The 24,220-nt window shown below is 49.8% G+C and overlaps 1 protein-coding gene across 3 annotated transcripts in view; it reads right to left on the bottom strand.

Annotated features, from left to right (window-relative positions):
- The window catches only part of MGAT5 (alpha-1,6-mannosylglycoprotein 6-beta-N-acetylglucosaminyltransferase), a 337,061-nt gene that overhangs the window by 6,112 nt on the left and 306,729 nt on the right, over positions 1-24,220 (bottom strand). For all 3 annotated transcript variants that reach the window (XM_004774276.3, XM_004774275.3, XM_013046749.2), the window contains 3 exons: positions 24,064-24,180; positions 17,404-17,478; positions 5,356-5,513 (listed from right to left, as the gene is read on the bottom strand). In XM_004774276.3, the coding sequence (XP_004774333.1) occupies positions 5,356-5,513; positions 17,404-17,478; positions 24,064-24,180 (350 nt within the window). The remainder of the gene's footprint in view (positions 1-5,355; positions 5,514-17,403; positions 17,479-24,063; positions 24,181-24,220) is intronic.

The raw sequence follows: 24,220 nt of genomic DNA, 5'->3' as shown, positions 1-24,220 counted from the left end.
GGGCCACCTGTCATAAAAAGGAAATGGTAGTCACCCTCTGACGTAGCAATGCCCTCCCACCAGGAGTCCACGCTTGAGAAAGGAATGTGTGCAGGAATGTGTGTTCAAGGCTGCCTACTGAAGCAGTGCTGTAAGGGAGACAAGATGGAAATAACCCGAATACTCACCCAGTGGGGAAGGAAGGGTTGAAGGGTTTGCAGCACGTTCTGTGTTTTCAGAGGTCCCTGCAGCCCTTGAGAAAGAATTAGGTAGAAATGCAAGAACCAGCGCGGGGAGCTGACCTCGAGGAAGGCAAGTGACCGGAGGAGATGCTGGGGACCAACCTGTACGTGTATGCACTTCGAAACTTGAGAGGGCTACCCCCTCAAGCCTTAGCAATGGTTATCTCAGACGGGTGAGAGTGGGGCAAAGACAGGCATTATTTAAATATTCTGAAGAACTCTGTTTAATATTTTTATTGGTGGTTTAAAAGGATTCATGTGACATGGCCTTAGTCTCCCATCAGATGCTCTCCTGGCGGATGGCGGGGGTCCCAGGGCATCAAGTCACCGGAACTCTGCAGTCATCTTGGTCCATGGCCGTAGCAGGCTCCCTCCCTCCCCCTTTTTGACAGTTAAGTGTGTGAGGCGTCAGGACTGCTGGGCCGGACGCAGGACTGGGAATCCAAGCCCTGACTGCAAACCTGCGCTCCTGCTCCTCCTGCCGTCTTCTTCCCACAGCTGAGACCCAGACCGTGGTGGCTTTGCTTCCTGCAACTGGGGCCACCGCCTGCGGGGCTGGGGGTAACCAACAGCACCGGCATGTGATCTCAAACAAGAGCTGTGTCCTTTCTCCTCTGGCCTTGGATACACTGGTCCCAGCCACCCCATGGCCCTGAGAGCAAGAATGCCTCAGCAGGTGTCCAGCACGGCGTCCCAAATGCCAGGTGGGACCAGTTCAAAGGAGAGAGTGTAGGGGGGCCGCGCAGTCCTGTGTTTGAGTCCCAACTTCATCTCTATGAGCCTCCCTTTGCCTCAGTTTCCTCTTAAGTACAGTGGGAACAGAGAGTCCTCAACTCAGGGAGGAGGCGCAGAAATCAGTGCTCCTAGAGCACTTGGCAGAGTGCGGCTCTGCCACCATCATCATCATCATGGTCACCCTGGCAGGGCAGACACGAGATGGGCTCTGCCACCTCCCTCCCTCACCCCGTGCCATGAATGTGCCAACCATCTCCATTTTGTTCCCTGAGATCTCCACTCTTACTAACAGGGTGAGGATCCCACTGTAGGCAGCTCCCGCAGTCACGAGGGAGCTTTACGACCTCTCCCAACGGCCCTAACTCCTCTAGCTGTGGTGTGCCAGCTGGGAGACGTAGGCACCCAGGCCAGGAAGGTCACAGACCATGAAAACAAGGGCAGGAAGGGCGGATTTATGGATTTCCTTAAAAAAAAAAAAAAAAAAAAGGTGAGTCGGAGATTTGGGGCTACCAGGTCCTCTGCAGGATACCCCCGCTGGCCTACCCGCAGAAAGGGTCTCCAGAACTCAGCTATGCACTACAGGATTCCATATGGAGCAGAGCTTTAGAATACAGAGGCTTAGATTATTTATTTGTTCAGGTGAATTAGAGCAGCTGCTATGTCTTAACTCAAGCCAGGTGCCTTGTGCACTGCTAACCAGAAGTGTGGAAAGCTCTCCAACTCTCAGACCCCATGGCGGAGGGTCTAACAGGAGCCATGCAGAAACCCTCTGGTTCCTGCCCCGGGTCACCCAGGCAACCTCTAAGCACGTGCTCCCAGGAGTGAGCACACACGTGCATGTGTCCGTGAACACATCTCAGCTGAAGCCGCCGTGGAAGAAGCCTGCTACGGATGATGTCCGGAGACCACCACAAAGGGCACAGTCCCCAGCATGACAGGTGACCCATCACGGGGCAGCTCACTGAACGTTCAGGGGACGGGGCCATGGGTGCAGACGGCTCCAGACACTTGTGAAGGACATCGCACCACCAGGCCCCCAAGAGGCGCTCCCTCTTATGAGCGTGCCAGTCCCTGTCCCACAGCCCCAGGCAGGCAGGAGGAGCACTCTACCATCCTCGGGCCAGAGTCAGAGAGCTGAGGGGATCTTCCCCATTGCTGGAGTGTGTCTGGAAACCAGCCTCCCCTCTCCCCACTGGTGAATCTCTTCCCTTTTCAGAGCACGCATGGTAATGCCTCTGCTTCCCTGTTGTGATGTCTATCTGTCTGTCTCTCTTGGCCACACACACTCTCACTCCACTCAGAGACATCAAGCACACTGCTGCTTCCTTTCTTTAGGGCCCAAAGGTGCTGACCTCTCTGCAGCTGGCCTCGTGCAGGATGGGAGGGGGTTTCGGAGGCCCAGCGGCCCTGGGTTCGCATTTACAGCTCTGACCACCTTCCCAGGGGGCTGCCTACGTCCTGAGAGGTAGAGACAACTCGTCCTTCCTGAGACAGACGGACACAGGATGAAGGGATGCCAGCAGGACCCCACCTACTGGTTCTACTCCTCGCCTCCTCCCTGCCCCTGAGCTCCTCCCCTCCCTCAGCACCTGCCCTGCTTGTTCCTGCCCTGAATCCACCAAGTCCCCCAGACTCACTCATGACCTCTCTGACTCAGCCGCCAAAGTGCTCATGGTCTAGACTCCATGGTTTAGAATTCCCCAACTTCGAAAAGAAATGCCTAACTCGATCATTTAATATTTTAGAAGCTGTAACTTGAAAAGGTAGCAAAATTATAAATAAGGTGTGACCGTGACACATGTCCCTACGTATGGAGCCAAGGTCCTGCCGTTGGGGCCACCCCAGCTTGGACTCTGGCTTTTCCCGGGGCCTCTGCCTCTGAACCCCCGCCCCCTGGTCTGTGCCTGAATTATGCATGTTCTGGGCATGAGAGTCTGGGGCACCCCCCAGCACTTACACCGTGCCCTGTGTGAATGGGAGCTCCACGACCAGCTGCCTCACTGCCCCTGATTCGAGATGACAGCACAGGAAACTCCAAAAGTCCTGATCTATGTGATGCAAATTCCTACTACGCAGTAGGGATAGACAGTTAGTTCTTCAAGGTTCTTCAATCATTCTTCAAGGTCATGAGCACCAAAGACTTAAAAGGAGCTTAAGCTGAGAACCCAGCCCCAAAGTAGCATGGGCTTGGAGGAGCCACTCATTTTGCTAACTGGCCATGAGTCAGGACTGCCTCATATGGAGCAGACCCTCAACAGACCCCCAGATAGCTGGAGCTTTACAGCATTATCAGTATTTACAAATGCAGGAACAAGGTGTTCAACAGGCCTCTTACATTCAGGGAATTAATCTCAGACAGATTTATTATGGAATTAGCGTTCAGTGCTGCCTCCTTGGGAGAAAACCCACATGGCTACAGTGGGGTTTGGGAGAGGGTTTTGAAGCAGTCCCATGGCACAGGGCTTAGCCACGGAACAGCTCCGTGAGGCCCTCTGCCCTCAATGGGCTCTGCAGAGTATGAGGAGGTGCACAGGGAGGCTTGGGGAGGGGCCTGGCTTTTCTGGTCTCAGCCTGGCAGCCTTAATCCTGCTCCACGGCCCAAGGCTCTCTGGAGGAAGGGGCCATTCTGCTCTGTCCTGAGCACCAGCTGTACATTCTCTCACCATCATACGGGCTGCCCTAATCTTATAGGGGAGAAGATGGATGGAACAGAGAAAATTAACCCACTGGCTCCCCTTTCTATCCCTGCACTGGACCTAGACCTTTGCTCCGGAGACAGGCCGGCTCTGTGGGACCCTGTGCTATCTGAGCCAGGTCCTGAGTCTCTGACCCGGGCAGGAGCCCTGACTCCTGCCTGGCTGGGAAGGAAGGGCCGTGCTGTAGAGGAGTTCCATTTGGCTTCCATTCCCAGGATGCAGCCTCTCATCTGTCCTACTCCAGAGGTGGAGATGGGAACTGCATGGAGACAGCTGTGTGTGCACTGTCCCTAATCTACTTCCAGCAAATCCAGACTTCCATAGAGAGAGAGAGATACTCAGCGTTCTCAAAAAGCTACCTTGCTAGAGAAGGTAGCCAAAGGAGCCAGTAGGAAGCCCTTCCCGGGATACCAGAATTCAGGATATGTGCTATGGAGGAGCACATTCTAGAACCATCTTTATGTAGCAGACCACTACCCCCTCTCACAAAGTTTCTGTGGTGACAGAGGACAGCGCCATACTGAGTCTCTTCCAGCCTTTGTTTTAATAGTGGAATCAATGTGGCCTTTGAGCTTGGTCTTCACATAAAAAGAAGGGGAAACCCCAGCATCCTCCACACCTCTACTCAGAGGCGCTTTCCCGCAGGCGAGATTTGAGAGGCCACGCTCTCTCTGGAACAAAGGTTTTATACCATGTTTGAGAATAAGATGATGTATCGCCAGGACGAGGCTAGCTCAGCCATCTGTGCACAGATGACCACAGATGACCGACCACTGCAACGAGGCATGAAGCCAGCACTGGAGAAAGGCAGGCCATGAGCGGCGAGCACAGTCCATTTCTTAAATCTCTACTTCAGGACTGGACGGTACCACTGCTCTGCTGAGCATTTAGGGTTGGGACAGCAAGTCTCTTCACCAGAGCTTTTTGAGGGCTCAGTGATTAAGTCAGATAAGGCCCAGGGTGGGTGTAATGAAAGCAGGGAACACAGACTTAGTACTCACAGGGGTCACGAATCAGAGGCCAGAATAAACCTCACATAGAAATCTGGGGTCTGCAAATGCCAAGGGAAAGGAATGGGATCGCACCAAGTAATGCAGGCACGAGGGGAAGCACTCCAGCCACCAGGGAAGCCCTGTCTGGGTCTGGGTGCCGCTCTGGCCTGTGTTTCCCATGCCACCCCGCCTCCCTGCTGTGGAACCCAGCGCTGTCAGGCCTGCTGTGCCCCTGCCGTGCTCCACGTGCCAACGGTGCTGGAATCAAGTGCAAGAGGGGACAGGGGCCACAGGAGGGGGAAGGTGGTGAGGGGACTTGCTGTGGGCAGTTCAGTGCCAGCTCCCAACCCTTACTTTTCATTGCTTTCGCACTCCCGGGGTTGTGCTTCTGAGCCCATCTCCGTTCCCGCAGTTCTCGGGTATAACATAACACACCGAACCTTTTCCACAATCTATGATTCCAAACACCGGCCTTAGTTTTGCAAATATAACACCCGTGTTCGAACTCTCAATCTGTCAGTGTGCCAGGTGACCTCATCCACCAAACAACAAAACTGCTGGTCTAGTTTTCCGGGGGAGTGCGGCAGTGGGCGGGGTTGGGGGGACCATGCCACAACCTGCTCCCTAAGGCTCGTCCCTCTCAGCCCAACTCCGACATGACCCAGAGGCAAGCTGGAGGCTGGCCTGGCCCTGATGACCCCCAGCACTTACTTGAGCAAGTCCTTGTCCTTGTTGAGGTGCTGGAAGAAAGAAGGCTCGCAGATGAGCTGGTTCTCCTGGCACACCTGCTTGCAGGACTGGCCGGGGTCAGCAAGCTTCACCTGCAGGGCGCTCAGCGGCGGCCACATCACCTGCCCATGGCAGAAGTCCTACAATGACAAGGAGGCTGTCAGTCCGGGGAGCAAGGACTCAGGCAGGGATCCCGGCCTGCCCAGCGGCCCAGACAAGGAGAGGCAGCCCGTGCCGTGGAGAGAGCAGTGAAGTCCAGGAGGTGGGAGCTGGGCAGGCTTGGTGGGAACAGCCTCCTCTGGGATGAGTTCCTTGGTCAGGGACATGTCTGCTTCATCCACAAAGGGGGCAAGAGTATCAACCACACAGGGCTCGAGGTGACAGTAACCCATGGCATGTGTACAGCATCTTGCCCGCTGGGGATGGGGACTGTTCGTTACCGGCACCTTCAGTCCCGCTATTCGAAGCCTCCATCCCTGAAGGTCCATCTCCAGGCCCAACTTCACCAGCCATTCTGTTCTTAGCTCTTAATCCAAAGGCGTTTTCAGTGTCTACCTAATGTGGCAGATACCCAGGGGGATACTGTTGCGCAAGCGCTAGCTTTGACTAGTGACATGGAGGGGTCTGCAGGCAGGGTGGGTGGAGCCTGCCTCAGGGTCAGGGCCTTGGTGGGGGCTCAGAGTTCCTGAGTTGAAAACAGTCTTAAGGCCATGCTAATTCCACTAGGGAACCAGCCTGAGGACATGTGACAGGAGGCGAAGGAACCTGGCAGGGAGAGGTGCCTGTGGCCCAGCAGTTGCAGGGGTGCCTGGTGTGGGGGAGAGCTAGTGACTTTCAGGCTCTAGAGGGAACGCAGGAAGACCTTTTTGGGCCAGGAAGCCGACCGTGTGGCTCAGTGAAGGAGCAGGGGGGTGACGAGCGTGCTGACCGAGCCGGGCTGGAGAGAGGGCCTGGAAAGAGCAGGAAGCTCTCCGCCCTGCCACCCCAGGCTTGCGTTCCAGCTATACCCTGAGCAGGCACCAGAGGTGGGAACTCCTGCACTAGCCATACGGGGAGCTCGCTCTGTTCACACACTGGATCTGGAGTCCTAGTCAGGCTGCCCCAGTTGCAGAAGGCAACAACCCTGCGGGAGACCTGAAGAGCCAGGCCTGCTTCACTGTTTCTGGGCGGGCGTGCCCTCGGGAGTGCTCAGAGCTGCTCAGGATCCTGGGCTCTGAATTCTATGGTAGGAACCCACCCTATAGACCTATGGGGACACACGGGGTCCAAAGAAACCCACCCAGGACATCACAGCAGCAGTGTTAGAGTAGAAGCAAGAGATCTGAAGTAATCTAAAAGCTGTATTTCACTAGCTGTTTAAACACAATACTCCAAAATGTAACAGATCTCTATGTACTGACATGGAAACCTCTTCAGGACATCCTGAGGGCTGAAAAAAGCCGGGTGAAGGACGGTGAAGTGTGTTTCCATGTGTGCCAAGCACGGGACGGGGGAGAGGCTGGAAAGGTGCTTATGAATGTGCATAAGCTCCTACAAGAATCTGTCCGGTTGGCATGGGGGCCACCGAGAGGGGAACGGAGTCTGGAGTGGTAGGGAGATTCTCTTCCCAGTGAATGTCCTTCTGGAATATCTTCTTTGTCCTCATGTTTCCTGTTTTTGGTCTGTGTGGATGAGGAGTGGATTTATAAGCTCAGGGTCCTGGGCTCCCAGAAGCCGCACCCGCATAGGAAGTGTTTCAGGCCCCCAGCCCCCTGGGCTGGTCTCGTGGAGCACTGCAGGTGGGCCTGGAGCGGCGGGTGGCTCCAGCTCTGCTCGGTCCCTTACAATGAGGGGGTGCAGCTGCGGAAATCAGGTCAGAGCGGCATCCAGGGTGGCGCTTTTGTATTGCTTGCATTTTTTTTTTTTTTTTTTTAAATTTGTGCTTGTACTACTTTTAGTGAGCAAAAGAAAGTAGAAAAGACCAAAGGGAATGCCGCCCAGGCTCTGCAGGTAGCGGCTGTGAGGGCGCCTCCTGCCTCATCAGGAAAACAAAGGTGATGACACTGATGACTTCCTATGGCCTCTGCGTCTCCCTCCTTCCCGAAGGAGGCCATGCTGTGACCTGCTGAGAAGGGCGACGCAGGGCAGGTTCCCTTCCAGCCTTTTCCAATCAATGATGGGGACCCCAACGAGCAAGGCAAGCCCACTGCGGTCCTCCGCGTCCCACGACTCTCAATGTGAGGGGACTGGACTCCTTGAGAGCCCGAGTGAGTTTGGTGGCCAACAGACAGAAACCCTTTGCTATGTGTGGTTGAGACACCTCGGAAGTGGATTGACAGCAGCTGAAAACAGAAGATTCCAGAGAGCCTCACACTGCAGAGATGCTAGGAATACACTGGATTATTTAGACACATGAGGACCCAGCCTAACCTTCTGAAAGTGATGCATGGTGGGAAGACCCTATCTAACTCCTCAGATTCATGACGATTTTTTTTTTAAGTTTTACTTATTTATTTGCGAGAGAGCAAACAAGGGAGAGCACGAGTGGGGTAAAGGGTAGAGGGAGAAGCACGCGTCCTGCTGACCATGGAGCCCCATGTAGGACTTGATCTCAGGACCCCGGGATCATAACCTGAACCGAAGGCAGACCCTTAACTAACTCAGCCGCCCAGGCGCCTGATTCGTGGTGATCGTGAGTGCAATCCATGTGCATTTTAAGCCCACGCGGCACAATAACCCTGGACGGGGAGCTGTTACTAAGGGGGATGGCGTGACTGCACAGACCACGGCACTGCGAACTGGGTCATGGAGTTCACTGGTGGCTGTGGCTCTCTCACCTGGCAGCATACAGAAGCTTACTGGCTGCCCTTTGGTGCTCTGTCCATCCTGTGAGGATGGCTGTCACCAAACACACCATGATCAATGGAGTCACTGATCAAAGCTGAGAAGGTGCACAGATATTTGGAAAAGGTTAAGTGTTGCTTTTTGGTTGTTTCTCTGGCTGCCTAATGCAAGCAACTTGGCTTCTACTTCTTTAGAAGCAATCTGAGAACTTGTATAGCCTTTAGGCATTATCATAAAGAGATTTTAAATGCAACGCCAAAGCCTGCGTGTGAGCATACCAAATGGCTGGACATCCAGGAAACCAAATCAGATTACACCGAACATCACTAGAGGCTCTGTGAGGATTCTTCTCCCTGCTTCCAGGACTCAGCGTGGCCCACCCCTGGATGAGGCTGGGGAGCTGGAAACCCACACTGCCGAAGGCTCCAATTCTGGCTTTTACAGCTTGTAAGAAAGCACAGAATCTCTCCAGAGATGTCTACAGGCAGTTAGACCTGAGGGCAGTATCGCTACAGCTGTTCAGTCTGGTGGACCCTTAAGAAATGGTCTCTTACTCGTTCGCCTTATGTGGTATGTGGAACAGTCCAAGGGGTAAAACTGAAACAAGGGGAAAGGTTCTGCTGTGTTAGACCAGGAAAAGTGCTTCCAGTGGGAAGGCCCAGATCTGGGCTGACAGAACTGACCCAAGGCTGGCCAGCGGCAGGTGCTCTGCAACCGCTCGGCTCCTTGTTCTCGCCCTTCCACGGAGTGGGGGACCTCTTCCCTGTACAGTGGCGGGGGTGTGTGTGTGTGAGGCACTGCAGTGTGGGCACTTGCAGAGCCCAGGGCAGCCCTGGATAAATGGAACCCAGCAGAAGGCTCTGTAGAGGCTACACGAAGGGATGTTGCCTCAAGGCTATGCAGAGCCGCCCCACTGGCTTGTTTCTTAGTCAACCAGAGGGTTCCCTTCAACAGGCAGGCTTATTAGCTCACCTTCACGTGAGCTGTTGGTTCCCTGACACCCTGGCTGGTGGCTCACCGTGGGCTGGTTTGGCATCCTCTCAGCAGTCTGTCTTGGGGGCCAGGAGGATAAGAAGTAGTGCAAATAGCAGCAGGTCCTTTGTAAGGCTTGGTGAACCATCTGGAGAGCCTGAAGGTGTCCTGGTAAGCATGACACCAGGTGAGGCAGGAGAGAGTGTGGGGATGAGGGACGTGATTGTGGCCTCCAGCAGGGGACGCCCACCGACGGCCCTCAAGTTCTCTGCCTGCTTTCACGTCGACAAAGGTCTTTCAGTCCTTACAGAATTCCGGTGAGACAAAACGAGGGGACTCATAAGGAGGCACCTAGAGATGGTAAAGATCATACTCCAAGGTAGACCCTTCTTTGCTCCCAGGTCCAGGGGGTACACGCTGAAAGCCTGATGAGGTATGACACCTGACCCATGAAAGCCATCTCTCGTCCAGCTACACAGAGGGCACAACTGAACCAGCGGTTCCAATTGTAAGTCTCTTCTCATGCCCAGGGGCCAGCCTGCCTGGGTGTTCACGGGGGGCTAGAGGCCTTCCGTTTCTCCCACCTCACAACAGCCGAGTATGGCAAGGCCCACCCACCTCGTCTCCTCCTCCTCTCACCCATCCACTGATTCATCATTCAACTGAACACTCGCTGAGAAGCAGAAAAGCCTAAGGGTTCAGAACTGCCCCCCACCTTGAAGCCTTTACAGCTTTGCCTTCTACAGTTTCAGCTCCCTGGGTCAACAGTCATCTCAAAGTACATGATCCTCCTCCTGATAAACTGTCAGACGGTCAGCGGTGGCTACATCACAGCGCCTGCGTCACAGTGCCTGCGTCATTCCCCGACGTCGTCTCCTCACACGGGCAGTTCGTCACCTCACAGCATCACAAGACCAGTGAGCGCAGCACAGCGAGATACCAGGACGGAGACCACAGTCTCATAACCTGGGTTACAGTATATTGTTGTAATTGTTCTACTTCTACGTTCTTATTGTACCTAATTTATAAATTAAACTTTATCATAGGTGTTGGTAAGTGTTCCAAAAACTACCTGAGAGGGATGCCTGGGTGGCTCAGTTGGTTAAGCAGATGCCTTCAGCTCAGGTCATGATCCCAGCGTCCTGGGATCGAGTCCAGCGTCGGGCTCCTTGCTCAGCGGGGAGCCTGCCTCTCCCTCTGCCTCTGCCTGCTATTCTGTCTGCCTATGCTCGCTCTCTCCCCCCACCACTCTCTCTGATAAATGAATAAAATCTTTAAAAAACAAAAAACAAAAAACAACTACCTGAGATAAACAACGCCATCTACAGGTTGGCTCTTACTATTACTACGTGCAAGAGACTTTTGTAGTTTTCTAGGCCCTTGGGTACTGATGAAAAAAAGGAGCCACCAAACTCCTGCCTTCATAGACCTTATATTCAATGAGAAAGACATAAAAATATATATATATAATATGTTCAAAGGTAGTAAGCATTCTAGAAGAGAAAGAGGTGAGGTAAAAGGATTGAGACTGCTGAGGGAGAGGGTGTCCAGATAGAGCACCACTGAGAAGGGGTATTTGAGAAAAGACCCAGATATTTGCTAGGAACTGGGAAGCACATTCCAGGCACAGGCAAACCAGGATCAGAGGCTGTGACAAGGGAGTGTCTCACAGGCTTCTGGAGGAGCAGGGAGTTGCATGCGGTAGGAGCTGAGAGTGTGCATGGTGGGGGCCAGAAATAGCGACAGTGGGGTCCCGGAGGTCCCATGGAGTCACTGCACACATCTTTGGCTCTTAAATGTTGAGGCCAACATTTAAAAAATTACAGAACAGCAGAAAACAGATGTCCAAATAGGATGTAAAGGCCACTCAGAGTAGGTAAATGATTAACTTCGTGGGGATGGGAAGTGTGGTGGAAGCAGTCAGAGAAGGCTTCCAGGTAGTAGGGACTTCTGGGCTGGGTTTTGTAGGCTGCATAGGAGCTACTGGCTTCCCACAAACACCGTGCTTTGCGGATAGCTGGTGCACAATATAGAGCGGCTGAACAGGGGATTTAACAGTAAAAGTAGAAAGGAACAATATTCTACTTCAGAGAGACTTTCTAGAGCCAGGATGATACTTAATAGTTTTCCAACCTGGTTAACAAGCCCACTTAGAACACAGAACATCTGCATTCCTTTCTAAAATAATTTCAATAGGTCACCGAATTCCCCTAAATTTGACTCTTCTGAAATTATCCAGAAGTGACTCATAAGAAAGGTTTACTATCAGGAACTTTATGAGAATAGGCAACATTTGCCCAAGCAAAGACAACTTACTGTGGAACAGAAGTAAGGGCGCTGCCTTTGTCGCAAAGGTCAAGTCACAGTGTGGAGAAAATGTGATTCCCAGAAACAGCCAAAGAGCAGAGAAGATGACAGGGTGCTGCCCCCCGCCCCTCCCCATAAGGCGCTGGCTTGCCCTCTCTCCTGGCTGTTTGTGAAGGGATCTCCTCCAGCCCCACTCCGGGTCCTCGGCAAACCATATAGAGTTACTATGTCCCCGACACAGCAAGGGCGAGTGGATTTCTGCAGAAACTGTGCAGTCAAGGAGACAGGGGTAGATACAGGTCTGGGGGTGGGATCTACAGGAAGTAAGGCCAGGAATTTGGGAGGCAAAAAAGACGAAAGAAAAAAAAGGGACAGGTTGTAGGCCTTGAAATTGGGGTTTGAGCCAAATTCCATCACCTATTTGAGAGGTAAGGGACATATTTGTTCTTTCTGTTACAGCTGAGAGAGCCCAGGACCTGGCACAAAACAGGTGTTCCATAAATAATGACTGACCGGATTAAAGACATTTCAGTTGCCCAATGATATCTCCCATTCCCAGCCTGTGCTGTCCTTAAAGGAGTGAACATTGTCCCCAGGTGGCTGCCGGGCTCACGGCCAGCAGTGGGTGTGGATTTGTGTCTCCACAGGTACAACTCAGGAGGTGGCTGTGATGCTGAGCTGTCTCCATCCATCTCCACGGCTGGTCTCTACATGTGCAAATCAAAGAGCCAACAAGCTCACTTCTCTAGGAGTTAGCCACAGACCTCCCACATCCTCTAGTGCACATCCACAGGCGTGGGAATGTTCACACACTCTTCACACCCGCCCAAAGGTGGGAGTGGCACACACGTCGGTCAGGTGTGAATGCAGGAATAAACAGTGGCAGAGCCACACAGTAGCACACTCATCATCAATAATAATAATAATAATAATAACCATAAAGAACGAAGTACTGATACGTGAATGTGCATGGACCTCATGAACATCACAGAGTCCAAGAAGCCAGTTATCTCCAGGGAAGGCAAATCTCCAGGAACAGAACACAGAACCTGGGATGCCTAGGGGCTGGGGCCAAGACTGCAAAAGAGGTATCAAGTGAGATTTCTGGGGGGATGGGAATGCTATAAAACTAGACCTTGGCAGTAACCACACACCTTTATCAATGTGATTAAAAAATTATTAAATTGTATCCTTACATGGAGTGAATTTTGGTTTGTAACTTATGTCTCAATGAGGCTCCCTAAAAAGCACACCTTGGTTGGGGGCTGGGTTCCAGCAGCAGCAAGCAGCTGAGGCTTCCCGAGGCCCTACTCAGTGTCAGGCATTGCTCTCGGCCCTATACCTGCATTAGTCTATTGATTCCTCCATCAACCTTTTGGGGTAGGTATCTGCACTGCACAGAAGAAGCAAGAGGATGGGGAGGTTAGGAACATGTGCATGATCATGGAGAGTGGGGCCTCCAGCCCTTAAGCACTCTTCAGTCAGTATCTGCGATCAGGAATGGCTAGGTCAACAGCAGCTGTTCCACTTCCCCAAAGAGCAAACGTTCCCAATCTAGGGCCAACCCTGTTCCCTTTTCGGTTCCAGTTCCTCCTCCTCTTCCCCCGCAACCTGTCTGCTCCATCACCACTGCTTGCTACCCTGGACTATCTGGATTCACTACCAGGCTTGTCCTTGCATCTAGAACACTCGCTGGGGAGTTCGAGATGGGCTCAGAGAAACCAGATTTCCCAGGAGCTGAAGCTGATTCCACAGTGGCTCTTGAGGTTAACTCATTTTCCTTCCATATCGCTGGAACGTTTTTCACATGAATTACACAGCTCTTTGCAAAATAATACAAGCATAATCATCTTGCACATTTACAGGATCTTTACGGGAAATAAAGAAAATAGGAATGAGGAACATAGGCATGGTTTGCAGAAAGCAACCTGAACATAGCCGTTCCTTCAAAAGAACCTGTTCTATCCCCTCTGGCCTGAGGCAAATACCTAAATCTTTCCCAAGAAATGCATCACGAGAACCTTAACAGGCCTGGACACTCAGGTTAGGGAAGAATGCTGCTCTTGATCTGAGGTTACAAGGGGTTTTTGCCTTGGCACCATCCCGCAGTTCCTCCCCCACTGCTGGAGAGAGCCCTTCGAACAGAGTGCTGATTTGGAAGAACATGCAACCCAAATCAACACTTCCAGTACAGCCAAGCAGTGGTGGTGTGTGCAGGACCGGGGCATGAAAAGCAAGTGGTTTCCCTCAAGTCACGACTCTTTCCCACTGGGTGAGTGAGCCCGGGGTTGGCTGGGTATGAGGTAGATTTCCAGCTGTCAGCCACTCAACAACCACTGAAGCCTGGGGCTTTCTCAATTGCTGTCAATTGGCTTCCCCTGGCTCCCGTTGCCGTGGGTGAGTGTGATGGACAACCTTGAAAAGGTTCTGAGATAAAAGCTTCCTTGTTCCCCTTGCAGATCACACGGAAGACTCTGAAGGCAGAGATCAGCCTAATTAGGGCTGTAGCGCTCCTACAGTTCAAGGGATGGGAAGCTTGAGCTGCCACCAGTCTTCAGAGCTCGAGGCTTTCCGTTCACACCAGAAACACCCCTCGTTCCAGTCTCCCTGCTCTTTGATGAAATTCTAGCTGAAAAAAATAACGAATACCCTGAGCTCTAAAATACTGAGGCCTGGAGAGAACTGTTAGAGGATGAAGACTGAAACTGAATCAATGGGGTCTTGACCTCCCGTACCCCTCTAAAGTTGGGGGAACATTATGGCCTCAACAAAACCCTCCACGGAGGTCTGGATTAACTCAAAATTGGCCTCATTCTGGCTTGTGTAGCAGCACCGAGAAAATGTTTAACAGGAAATGCCCCCCATGCAAGATTTCTAGAAGGAATTTTCCTAAAATACCAATCTGAGTCTCACTGCCCTCATCCTGCATTAAAACCTTTCTTGAGCTTCCTGCTATCCCAGGATCAAATCTGCATTCTTGGCGGAGCCTGAGGATCTACTCACGAATTATTTCCTCCTCCAGCCCTGTCTCTCACATCACCTCCCTTCGGTCACAACTCAGCTTCCGATAACTCAACATGCTTTCTTTTTTTCCCCCAGACCTTTTTGTCTTGACCTGTACAGTCCTTCTCATAACCGCTCTGTCTGCTGTCAAGGACTCATCTCGCACAAAATGCTGCTGGACACACACTCCCCATCTCTCCCCGCCTTCCCTGCTCTGCAGGCTGAGTGGTGCGATCCCTAAGCATCCGGTTACATCACTGTTACAGAGTCCAACCCTATGGCGGTGGCATGGCCTGTGGTCCTGAATGGCTTCTCTGGGGGGGCCTGAAGCTACCTGAGGATGGGGACTTGTTCCCTCCCATCTTGCTGAGGCCCCGGCCCAGTCCACAGTGCACTACGGCTGACATTGCCCCGGTGGATGTGAGAATCAACCATAGCAGACAAAACAGAAAGCTCTGGATATCTGAACAGTGGGCTCTGCAGGAGTCTGTGCTGGGGAGCGGTGTGCAAAGGCAGTTTAATTAGCGTGTATTCCAAATCATAAAGTCCAAGATGAGCTTTCTGGCACCTGGGACACGTGAATGAAAAGCACAAGCACGTGCACACACGCTCATTCATTTTTGTTAATGCCTTCAGATGGGAGTTACTGTGCACCTACTGTGTGCCGGGCAGGCCGCGTGGGGTATGGAGGTGAATGGACTAGACATGCTCCTGCATTATGGGGCACGGTGCCCAGTCACTCTAGGGAATGCGACCTTCCTGTTGGAAAGGAAAGCTGGTAATAGAGTTACAGATAACAGGCCACAGGAGAACTTTTAAGGACTGGCTGTGATTCAAGAGTCTTCAAATAAACCTGATGAAGAGTCTCTCTCTACGTGGCAGCGTGGCAGCGAGGAACCATCTTCCCCAAGAGGAAGTGGAGACAGGAGGGGAGGAAGCGGGTTTCAGAAGCAGCTGCGGGGATCCTGCTACAATCTCAGATCGGTTCCATGACAAGAGCTGTGACAGCTTAAAACTCCCTGCCAGCGGAGAATCCGCAGGTCCTCTCGGCACCTGCAGGAAGGGGAATGAAGATGCCAAGCCCAGCGCCGGGACACCAGCCCCCGCCCGCAGCCCTGGCCATGCTGCGAGGACACGCCTGCACTCAGACCAAACCAGCATCGAACCTGGAGTCCATGACACGTTAGCCCGAGACTGTGAATCTTGGTCCCGCCACCCAGAGAGGCGGGCTATTCCTGCCGCCTCCTGGGATACGGGGAGGACCGAATGAGACATCGCGCGGGGACGTGTTCCATACGCACTCCTGTGAAGTCTACACGTGAAGGGCTGCTCGAGTTAGGATGCTGATGAGGTCGTGGCCAATCAAGGCACTACACGAAGACTGAATGAGACGGTGATTCAGATGCTTAGTCATATTATACCCCATTCTATGATATCACAATATAATAATACACAGTGATAGGATACACAATATCATCTATTAAGTGATCAACAGTACTCGTTTGCATTTATGGAACACTACGGACCAGCCCTGTACTAAGCACTTCCTGCCCCATGATGTCTATTATTATCCTTACTCTACAAGAGAGGAAACTAAGGCCCAGAGAGGCGGAGTAAGGCACCCAAATCATAAAACCAAAAACTTGTGAACCCAGATCTGGCCTCGAACAGACACCCGGAATACCAGATACGCCTCCCTTAAGCCTCGGCCCACCGCTCTCCCTCTCCAACAGCAGCGTCCAGGACTGCCCCGGGGCTCTTCAGCCTGTTGCCTCAAACCTTCCCTTCGAAACCTACCTGGGACCTCCTGTCTACACTACTTAACATTTACAACACACTATTTCTATTTTAGCCTGCACGGTCCTCATCCCCTATTGTGTAAAGATCTCTTGATCGTCCCAAGACACTTTGCTTTGCCTTTTAAGAGGAGACCCCCATTCCTGAAATGTGGTCAAGGAGTTCATAGTGCTTTGCCCACAGGGGTTCTGCATCTGTCTATTTGTAGCTCTGAGCTGCTTTTGAAGACTAAGGAATTAAAATGTTACAGAAGGATGCCAGTGGTGCTCTTGGCCTTTACTGTCACAGGCACAAGCCAGAGTTTGCAAGCTCTGTTGGGGGTGGTGGACTCTTGGGCCCCCCTCCCCCACTTTAGCACTGAAGCCCTCCTTTTATCTGTTTTATTCTTAGGCTTCATGTAACGTTTCATTTGAAAAGGGGTCGTGTTTGAAAAGATATTTGAAAACCACTAAGACGTCCTAATATATTTGGAATTATTGAACATATATTAAAGGAAGGCTTAGAAACCCCTGGTTTCAGCCCCTGCCTTTCTTAGGGTGAGAAACAAAGATCAGGCAGGATCAGTGAACTGTCTCTCTGTTCCCCTCCCCACCTAAGTCCTCGTGATGTCCCTCCGAACCAATTCAGGGCACAGGTCTGATGGTTCAGGAGGGCTTCGTCTTGACTATCCGGTCTCTCCCATTTTAAGTTTCCAGTTTGACCTTCCACAATCACAAAGAATATTCTTTATTTTTAAGAATGTATTTATTTTTAAGAACGTATTTATTTATCTGACAGAGAGAGACAGCACAAACAGGGGGATCTGCAGAGGGAGAGGGAGAAGCAGGCTCCCCACTGAGCAAGGAGCCTGACGTGGGGCTTGATCCCAGGACCCTGAGATCATGACCTCAGCTGAAGGCAGACACTTGATCGACTGAGCTACGCAGACGCCCCCATAAGGAACATTCTTAACTAGGACAAAGTCTCTTGGATGACCACGACAATGCATGCTTCAAAATTCCATCAAGCCATTACCCAGCTTCTAGAGTCTTGCAAAGTAGGAAAATAACCCCAGAAATACGGTAGCTCTTAGATGTTCATAAGAGCCCCCGGTGGTAATGGGATAAAAGGATTTCTGAAGAGCCTTACCTGCTTTTCAATGAAAGCGTTGATTCTCTGTAGCATTCCCTCACATGTGAATTCATATGGCATGTATGGTTCAATCTGTAGAAGCAGAACATGGTATCATGAAAGGAGACAGAGAACCAAGGACACTTACCCAGTCCTCCCCTGACTCACACACACTCACATGCCTCAAGAGGGGATAGGACTATGAACTCGGATGGTAACCAACCTGGGTTTACAACCTCACCCTGCTCCTGGTTAGCTGTGGGACCCTGAGCAAAGTGCCTACCACCTCTGAGCCTCACGTTCTTCATGTGCAAAATGGTGAGAAGAAAAATCTACCTCTTTTAAGCTGTGGTGACGGTCATGTGAAAAAAAAAAAAAAAGTAAAGGGTGGGGCGCCTGGGTGGCTCAGTGGGTTAAGCCGCTGCCTTCGGCTCAGGTCATGATCCCAGCGTCCTGGGATCAAGTCCTGCATCGGGTTCCTTGCTCAGCGGGGAGCCTGCCTCTCTCTCCGCCTCTGCCTGCCTCTCTGCCTGCTTGTGTGCTTTCTCTCTCTCTCTTTCTGACAAATAAATAAGTAAAATCTTAAAAAAAAAAAAAAAAAGTAAAGTGCTTAGTTTGGTGTCTGGAACACAGTAGGCATTCTACAAAAGGTTGGGAGTATCATCAGTTAGAGATTAAGCTCCAGAGGGCAGGTGTTCCACGGTTGTTGGGTTGTGTGGCTCACGGAGGAAGGCAGCAAACACCTGCTGAATGGATGTATGCTCAATGCTAGGAGAAGGGCACATGATGAGTGGGGAAGGGCCCAGGATGGTGAGGAAAGCACTGGTCGGCACTCGAAGGTGAGGTCAGCACATAGCTAAAGAATGTGTGGGGCAGGAACAGAGTCATAAAGTGCCACAAAGAGTTCAGCCAAGGGGCCCGGAGGCTAGAAGGTCAAAGCAGACTTCTGCTCATGCTAGGCTTTTAAAGCCAGCTAGGATTCTGGCAAGCCCAGATGTGGAAGCCATTCTGGCTAGTGTGAGCGGCAGGAGGTTAGACATGCAAGAACAGCAGGTGGGTAGAGCGTGGGGTGGCAAAGCCTGGGGAGACAAGGCTGGGAAGAGGTTCACTGGATTTCCACAGAAGGATTTCTATACTAAAGAGCCCAAGCTTTATCAGAAGGCAGGAGGAAATTCCAGAAGGTGCTCCTCTGGGGTCAGGGAGGTAATGTGATCATGATTTGGACACCTGGGGATGGGGAAGACTTGAGGGTTTTTGTCTCTGCTGCACAGTGTGTGTGCCCACAGTATAAGGCTTGTGTTTGGGGGGCATCCAGCAAGCATTACCAATCTGAAATGGAAATTTCACTTTACGTTTGGGACAAATTCACTAGCAATCCAGTCTGGGACAGCTTCGGAGAGCCCAAGGGCACCTGCCAACAATAGGACAGAGGGCCACCACTTAGTCCTACACTTGCCAATCTCAAATGTACAGGGTGGAGAGCTGGGCAGAATGCCTGTGCATTGAGGCCTGTGGAAAATGGGACAGTTGACGGAGAAGACATCCTCCCGTGGTCACAGGGGACCTGCTCCCCCCTCTTTTTCTGTGTCGATTCACACATTACACATGAACCCTTCTTTAACCATGACTATTAATTTCATAATATATCTTCAAACCCACAATCATATAATGCATCACGCAGTTTTTATCTCCGGCATCCCTGCCTACATCTCCGCAGAGAGAAGTGAAAGAGGCTGAGCCGTAAGTATTATACTATCAGGGCAGGACTCTTGAAAGAACACAGGCCATCTTGTTCCTCAATAGAGCACCTCAGAAGAGCTCAAAATACTCAGAAAACTGACTTCAGTGTTGCAAACCTGCTCCTTCTCACCTCAAGCTTTTGCATGAGCTGTGCCCTTTCCAACCCAGACATAACCCTTCACACCAAAGGCAAAATTTTCTTTCCTTTCAGAGGATATTTGTTTACTCATCCTCTGCGGGTGATTCTAAAGGCTTACTATGACTGGCCTGCAGATAGGTCTCTTCTCAAAAGTCCACAGAAGGAACAGAAAGAAACCATGACAGACAACTTGGCATATTAGGATCATTTATGTGGTGACAAGTAGAATTTCTGGAGTGAAATAACGTATAGGTGGCCATTGTCACGACATCAACAGATCCAATTATGTGGTGGGAAGGAGATCATTCCTACAACTTATTCTAAAGGGCAGCCTTTAGACATGGAAATGAATTAATTCAAAGGGCTCAGTGCATAAACACAGAAAAATGACTCTTTCTGTGTCCTCCTACCAACCAAACCCAATTTAACCAAAGGGATGCTGACTCATTAATTGCTTGATGGCCCATTCACTGTTTTAAATAATATGAAGCCAAATGATTTTCCTATAAAGGAAACGCAAACCAAAAAAAGGTAATTGTATTCTTAAACCACCCCTGCCAGCGGGTTCCACTAGCCATCCTGCTGCGGAGAGGAATGGGGTCCCTGTGTGGGAAAGTTCTCCAGACTCCTGGTTTTGGCTATAACAGAAGCCGGGCAAGCCTCTGAGGTAGGAACTATTGTGGAGATTGGAGCAGGGGCCTGGGGTAATTTTCTGCATGATAATCCTCCAGGAAGGAGTCAAGGCCTCCTTGGGGAAGGGAAAGAAAGGGAATGCTGACAGCACATTCAGTGACAGAGCAACCTAAGCAGGGCCAGTTGTGGAGTAACGGGGAAATATTCTTGGCCATCTTGGTCTGTGGGAAAGGACCACTGCTCACATGGCCACAGGAGGGAAGCCTGCAGGCTACACTGTGTAGTTCCTGTTGGCTCTGGAAAGCTTCCTTTATTTTCCCACCTCTTCTTTCCCATTCTTTTTACTTCCCTTCTTGTGAGATGTCCTGTCTCTTCTAGCACCCACTGACTGCTCTAAGTCCAAGTACAATTCCTACAGGGAATAGCTCTCAGAAATCAGCTGAGCTTGGACAGTGGTGGCTTGGCATCGCTCAATGAGAGATGATCTTGGAAGGTACCAGAAGACCAGGAATTCAGTCCTGACTGTCTCCTCTATCTACTAACCATAGGATTTTAAGTCAGACACATTCTGCAATTTCTCCTGATTTAAAATGTAAACTAGGTCATGCCATTCCCCTGGTCAAAACTTTCCATCATACTTAAAATAAAATCCAGAATTCTTAGCATGACCTGTTTTTTTTTTTTTTAAAGATTTTATTTATTTATTTGATAGATAGATCACGAGTAGGCAGAGAGGCAGGCAGAGACAGAGGAGGAAGCAGGCTCCCTGCTGAACAGAGAGCCCGATGTGGGACTCGATCCCAGGGCCATGATGGGATCATGACCTGAGCCAAAGGCAGAGGTTTTAACCCACTGAGCCACTCAGGCGCCCAGCATGACCTGTTTTAAAGACCCTACACATTCTGCCTTCAAGGGCCCTTTTTTATGGTCTCCTTTATTTCTGATGAGAAGTTGGTGGTTTTTCATACTGTTATCCCCTTAAATGTAATGGATCTTTCTCTGGCTGCTTTCAAGATTTTTGCCCCTAATTTTTTGTTATCAGCACTTTGGCAATGATGTGTACTTGTTTTTCTTCATATTTATCCTGCTTGGAGTTCAGTGAGCTTCCAGGATCTGCAAGTTGATGTCAGTCATTCATTTCAGAAAATTCTTAGTCATTATCTTTTTAAATATGTCTTCTGGCTATACTCTCTTCCTTCTGATAGTCCAATTATACATAAATTGGGCAGCTGATATTGTCTCATAGGTCTCCTATGTTTTTTCTTAATTTCATTCATTTTTCTCTTTTTGTTTCAATCTGGAATATTCCTCTAGTCTATTGATATTGAAAAGTTCACTGATATTATCCTCTGCTATGTACACTCTGTTGATAAAGCCAATGAAAGAGCTTTTCATTTCCAGTATCAGTTCTAGTATTTTGGCTTTGAGAAAAAGTTTCTAGCTTTCTGTTGAAATTCCCCATCTGTTCATATATACTGTCTATCTTTTTCACCAAAACTTTCAATATATTTATCTTAGCATCTTGAAGTTGCTTTCTAGTAAGTTCCAACATCTGGGCTATCTCTAGGTCTGGTTTTAATGACTGTTTCCTCTCTTAATGACGGGTCATGTTACCTTGCTTTTTGTGTGTCACATAATTTAAAATCTTGTGAGTAAATATGAGAAAGACTGGCATTCAATTTCTGACCCATTCCTAAGAAGCATAATCTTAATGATAAAGTTTTTGTATTAAGCAATTAATTACTTCAGTTTTCATTCCCACTTTTATCTTTCCCTTTACTTCTTTCCTTTTCTAAATTTTGTATTATCTTAACATGTCAGTCAAAAAGACCTGGGCTTTAATCCAGTTTTTACTATTTATTAGCTATGTGATCTTGGGTAAATTACTTAATTTCTTTAAACCTCAATCTTTTCATCTATAGAAGAATCGTGTGAAACAATGCTCATAAAGATGAAATGAGATAAGGCTCATAAAGATAGATAGTGATTGTAGATGTGTAGAAAGAGGTTCTCTGGACGTAAAAGCTACTATTATTAATTACTTTTTTTCTCACATGGTCTTGAATAATTTTGGGACTAAGGTGGAAAAAGGTTGATCTGAGTTTTAAAATGTAGAGCACTAGAGTTTCCACAGAGTGAACAGAGTCAATTTCATGTAGCCATGAGCAAAGACAACCCACTGTCTCACTCTGTGCTTCTGGATCAAGCATTCCCATTAGATTTTTGTTTGACAAAAGGGACCTATCACCTAAAAAGTTTTGTACTCCATGATCCAAGATTTTCTGCTTCAATGTTACCTTTTAAATTACTCCTTTTCCAGGGATATGTGCACTTAGCCAAGTGATGTGGGTTGAATTTATGTTGCTCCAAAAGCAAATGTGCAAGTCCAAATTTCTAGTAGCTGTAAATGTGACCTTATTTAGAAATAGGGTCTTCGCAGATGTAATCAAGTTAAGATGAGGTCCTACTGAATTAGACTGATGTCCTTCCAAGAATGGAACAGAGAGACAGACAGACACACACAGATTAAAGTGCTGCAGCTGCAAGTAGTCAAGCAAAGCCTGTGGCCTCCAGAAGACAGAAGAGGCAAGGAAGAATCCCCCACTCCAGGCTTCGGAGGGAGCATGGTTCTGCTGCCATCTTAATTTTGGACTTCTAGTCCTGAAACTGTGAGAGAATAAATTTCCGTTGTTAAAACTAGAAAGTTTGTGGTTCTTTGTTATGGTAGTCCTGAGAAACTAATACCCTAAGGGACTCAGGGACTCAAGAAAGAAAGACAGAACCATCAGCCTCCCCAGGAATGACTCTCCAGTGGCGAAGCTCTTGATGTGTGGCAGATAGTGAGGCAAGCCGGTAGGGTCACATTCCATTCAGCCTCTTCCCCTTTACTCACACTGTGCCTTGAACCCAGGTCCTTCTGGGTCCACTTTTCAGTTCAGCTTTGCAAATTCCTACTTGTCTTAAAAGACTTAATCTAGTGCTGCATTTTCCAGAAAGCTTCCCCCGATATCCACTTCTCCATGTTTTGCCTGTCGCTGGCACTGAACACATTCGGCAAATACCTATTCCTTTCTTTCTCCATCCATTGGGTAGATCACTATGCTGGGTACAGAGGAGAGCAGCGAGACAGACCTATTTCCATCCCTCATGTTGCTGACAGTCTAGTTAATTCCAGACTGTTGATAACAAAAATAAGAATACTGTATGTGTAAAACTAACAGTGACTTAATAATACCAACTAAACACTCACTATGCAGTAGATGCTACACTTACAGGCTTTATATTCATGACCTCATTGAATACTTACAAACACCTATTCAGTAGGTAACAGTACTTAAAGAGATGAAGAAACTAAGACTCAGAGGTTACGTAACTGCCCGAGGGGACACTGCTAGTAGGTGACAGGGTTGGAACCCCAGCCCCAAGCTAATTCCAGGCTGTCTTCCTTACAACCACGCCCCTACTGCTTCCCCTAAATAACTGTTAGAGAGTATAGTGTAGTAGGGGGAGTATACAGAGCAGTTCCACCAATGTGGAAGGCAGTCCAGGGGGTTGGGAGAGGTTAACTTGGCCCATCCGCACTGGACGGTAAGCCTTCCTATAGGCAGGAAGCCAGCCTCGACTATGTTTATGGGAGTGAGTGCCCCCTAAAGTGGCTCAGACGGTCTCTGCCTACAGTAGGCACTTAATACATGCCTACTAAATGGATCAGGAGAATCTGGAGATGTCAGTTACTTATACAAAATTCTATTTAGGTGTTTAGGTTTTTAAAAAAAGTCAAATAAATAAATGCTATATAAAAACATTTCCCAGTATTTCCTTAATACCTCCTATCATTCTTACTTTTGGCAGGGGAGCAGATCTGTGTATCCTGGTCTCTGTGAGAGTGAGACAAGCATAATTCGAAGTCCTACTATTGCATCTGGGATCCAGCAGTCATGCCAAAAGCTTCCGGAGAATCCACACACACAGGGGCATCAGCTCTGTTCCCACCTGCCAGCGCACCCATGAACCCTCCACGGGCCAAATCCTACACCGTGGCTCTTCTAATCCCAGAGTCAAGCTGACATGGAATTGTTCTAGTTACTCAACAAGAGGGCCTGTGAGGCTTTCCAAACATTTCAGGTCACAGCACAGATGGGGAAAAATGGAATAAAAAACACAACCTTCTGACTTAAAATTGCTTTCACGGCAGCCTCCACTTCCTCCTGATTGCTGAGGTCAACCGTCCAAACGTGGGGCCGGCCGATGAACACTTCAGCATAAGGATGTTGCGACGTCAGCTGGAAGAGAGAGACAAAGCACCTCAGTCTCACAAATACT

Source organism: Mustela putorius, unplaced genomic scaffold (genome assembly GCF_011764305.1).
Source record: "Mustela putorius furo isolate JIRA1106 unplaced genomic scaffold, ASM1176430v1.1 tig00003867_pilon_pilon_pilon, whole genome shotgun sequence".
In the NCBI taxonomy this organism is placed as follows: Eukaryota; Metazoa; Chordata; class Mammalia; order Carnivora; family Mustelidae; genus Mustela; species Mustela putorius.
Note: the sequence above shows the minus strand (reverse complement) of the source record. Positions and strands in the feature narration are given on the sequence as shown.